Raw genomic sequence first — 3,332 nt, forward strand, 5'->3', positions numbered from 1 at the left:
ATGGTACAGCTCTGGGCTCTGGGGAGGCGGGGGGAAGCTGTCACTTGTCACCCTGTGCCGCTCCCACCGTAGCACGGTGTGCTGTTGCCGCAGCTTCTCTTCCAGATATTTGAATGTCCTGGATTTCTGACGTCGTTGGTATCCCAGGACATGGTTTGGTCACTGTCTGCTTCGTCCTTCGTGTGTTGTCCTTGGCAGCCATAAGTGGCTTTTGCTGTGGTGCAGACATTATGGAGAGGTGTTAAAGTGGAATAAATAACTTGGCCTTGAACTGTTATGTCAAAACTTAGAAGAACATCCTTGTATTGCTGTCACTTTTCTTGTTCTCAGTTTCTATGGTAGTTTTACAGTGTGGCAGAAAGGCAAACATGGAGTGATAATAGTATATTGACAAGACTTAGAGTAGGAAGCGGGATCTACAGGAAATCTGAGATTAAAATAAAAGAAGCTTTAGGGCCACAAAAATGATCAGAGGGATGGAACACTCCTCCTATGAAGAAAGGCTGAGGGAGTTGGGGTTGTTCAGCCTGGAGAAGAGAAGGCTCCAGGGAGTGGTGTTTCAGTACTTAAAGAGGACTTACAGGAAAGTTGGAGACAGACTTTAGCAGGGGCTTTAGCGATAGGACAAGGGGTAATGGTTTTAAACTGAAAGAGGGGAGATTTAGGCAAGATATCAGGAAGAAAATTGTTATAATGAGAGTGATGAAACACTAGAAAGGCTTGCCCAGAGAGGTGGTAGGTGCCCCATCCCTGGAAACATTCAAGGTCAGGCTGGACGGGGCTCTGAGCAACCTGACCTAGCTGAAGGTGTCCCTGCTCTCTGCAGGGGGTTGGACTAGATGACCTTTCAAGGTCCTTTCCAACCCAAACCTGAACCATGCTGCGGTTCTGCAGCAGATGAACTGATGCAATTGCTGGCTGCTGGAGTCCTGCCCCCTCTTGTCCTCTGCTGGTTGCAGTACTCCAGACACTTGAAAATACTTGGATACTAGACTGGTAGCAGACTAACCCAGTAACAACAAAAAAAGTATTTTCTGCTGGGTTAGCACTCAGAAATGATGATATGTGAAGGTTCAGTAAGAGACAAAAGTTGGAGGAGGGCGAGGGGTGAAATTGCAGCAACCAGCAGCTAAGTTGGTGTTGACTGCTGTGAATCTTCAGCCTCTGCTTTATGTGTGTCACTCTGTCAGGAGATGTAGTGAAAACAGTCCTCTGCTCCCTAAACAGGTTAGCTTGGAACAATCCCTTACGGGGTTTTTTTTTTCCCCCAGGATTGCTAGCTTTGAATTAAGTAATTGCAAGAGAGCTAATAAATTATAGTTTCAGTTTTGGTAGTTCAGTCACAGCTTATTCTAAGGGGTTTGGCTTTTGTGGGGGGGTTTTTGTTTTGTTGGTTGGTTGGATTTTTTTTGCTTTTACTTAACGGTGTGGAGTTTTTCAGGTACCTACTAAAAGTGTTTTTTCATGTTCTGAGTTGCCTAGCACGTGTTTGTAGGGGACAGCATTTTAACTCCAATTCCCAATTTTCTCCATGTACCACAGAAGCAAGTAGCTTTTTATACTTTCTTTCCATTTCTCTTTCAGCTGTGCTGGGGTGTGTAGGTATGAAGGAAAAGGTGGAATGTGTTCCATTCGTTTAAGTGAGCCGCTCCTGAAGTTAAGGCCAAGGAAGGATCTCGTTGAGGTATTTGAAGATTGCTCATGAATCTGCATATAAAATGTATTGCGCCTCTCCCCCAGTCCATACAAACATTGCACATTTCATAGTGGGATTCTTATATACAGTGACTCATAGATCGTAAAATAGTGGTGGCTTTATTGTTATGTTTGTGTTGCAATATCATTATAATCTTTCAGTTTTATGTTTCTAAATGGGCAACTCTGAGTAGAAGTCTAAAGTCACTTGTCTGTTTTACTGACTTTATAATACAGAAAAAAACCCTTTTTTTACTCCTAATTTATCCTCCGATGTTAAAAACAAGCATGGACTGAAAGCAGAATCAGAAAATGGCTGTAGTTTCATCTTTTAGGTCAAAAGGCCAACAGCTGAAAATAAGGATATAGGGATATCACTGTAAACATAACTTTGTGTTGCTTCTTATGCCTGTCAGGGCTGCTGCTTTGATTTGGCTCAACATTTGTATTTGCTTAATGAACAGAAATGCACTAGAGTTTCAACTTTCTCACAAGTGTCATTTTTTTTTGGGTTGTAGAGGGGATGATCTCTTTAAAGATCTAACTTAAGTTTGAGCACTGTTTCTCCTTTTTGGAATGTTACTTATTGTAGTAATATTCCCCAGCATGTTTTGGTGGTACAGGAATAGAGGTAATTTGATTTGACAGGTAGAATAAGTATTACGACTTTACCACCCAGACTGAACATGTGAATGCATGAAAATAAGATCAGTACCAACAGAAATGTAGGGGAGTAAAATACTTCCAGCTTGTTCTGATACTGCATGTGATGCTTTTCAGTAAATAGCTAATGATTTGCATTGTTTCAGACACTGTTGCACGAAATGATCCATGCCCTGCTTTTTGTTACTAATAATGACAAAGATCGTGAATCTCATGGGCCAGAGTTCTGCAAACACATGCGTCGCATTAATCGCTTGACTGGAGCCAATGTCACAGTAAGCATAATCCACTTAGCCTAATTTAGTAGAGGTTTCTTCCTGCTTTGTTTTTTTAGTATGCCTGGTGTGGCATCAGTGATATACTTGTTCTTCTTAGACACTCCGCAGTTGGTACCAATAAAAATCTTCATCCAAGTGTATGCCAGTTCTATAGTTATTTTGTTGGGGATGATGTTTTCAGGTTTACCCTCTGGGAGTATTTTTCTTTAAACTCTTGTTTTAAACTTGAGACAACTTAATGATACCAGGGACAAAGTAGCTCTGTGTTCAGAATAATATCTGAGGAAGAGCAGTCTGTTTTAGTAAAGACTTATATGAGTAGAGGCTAATGGGTTGATGATATTTAAAAGTAATGTGTCTGTTAACATCGATTAAGATAACAGCTGGAGGGAGACTACAATACTGGTATTGTTTACAATGCATTCTACTCAGTATGTCATTTAGGGTGAAATTGTAGGTAGATTTTCAAGGTGATTTTCACAGAATGTTGGAGATTGGAAGGGACCTCGAAAGATCATCTAGTCCAATCCCCCTGCCAGAGCAGGAATCTAAACGAAATTACACAGGAAGGCGTCCAGGTGGGTCTTGAATGTCTCCAGAGAAGGAGACTCCACAACCTCTCTGGGCAGCCTGTTCCAGTGCTCTGGCACCCTCACCATAAAGTTTTTTCTCAAGTTTAAGCGGAACCTCCTGTGT

General features: G+C 41.7%; 1 protein-coding gene across 1 annotated transcript in view; it reads left to right on the forward strand.

The window, feature by feature from the left end:
- Positions 1-1,591: 1,591 nt before the first annotated feature.
- Positions 1,592-3,332, forward strand: part of SPRTN (SprT-like N-terminal domain) — a 3,451-nt gene continuing 1,710 nt past the window's right edge. Inside the window, exons 1-2 of the mRNA XM_010162159.2 lie at positions 1,592-1,684; positions 2,505-2,633. Coding sequence (XP_010160461.2) covers positions 1,622-1,684; positions 2,505-2,633 — 192 coding nt within the window. The 5' untranslated portion in view covers positions 1,592-1,621. The remainder of the gene's footprint in view (positions 1,685-2,504; positions 2,634-3,332) is intronic.

The sequence above is a fragment of the Antrostomus carolinensis genome, unplaced genomic scaffold, assembly GCF_000700745.2.
Source record: "Antrostomus carolinensis isolate BGI_N321 unplaced genomic scaffold, ASM70074v2 scaffold9382, whole genome shotgun sequence".
In the NCBI taxonomy this organism is placed as follows: domain Eukaryota; kingdom Metazoa; phylum Chordata; class Aves; order Caprimulgiformes; family Caprimulgidae; genus Antrostomus; species Antrostomus carolinensis.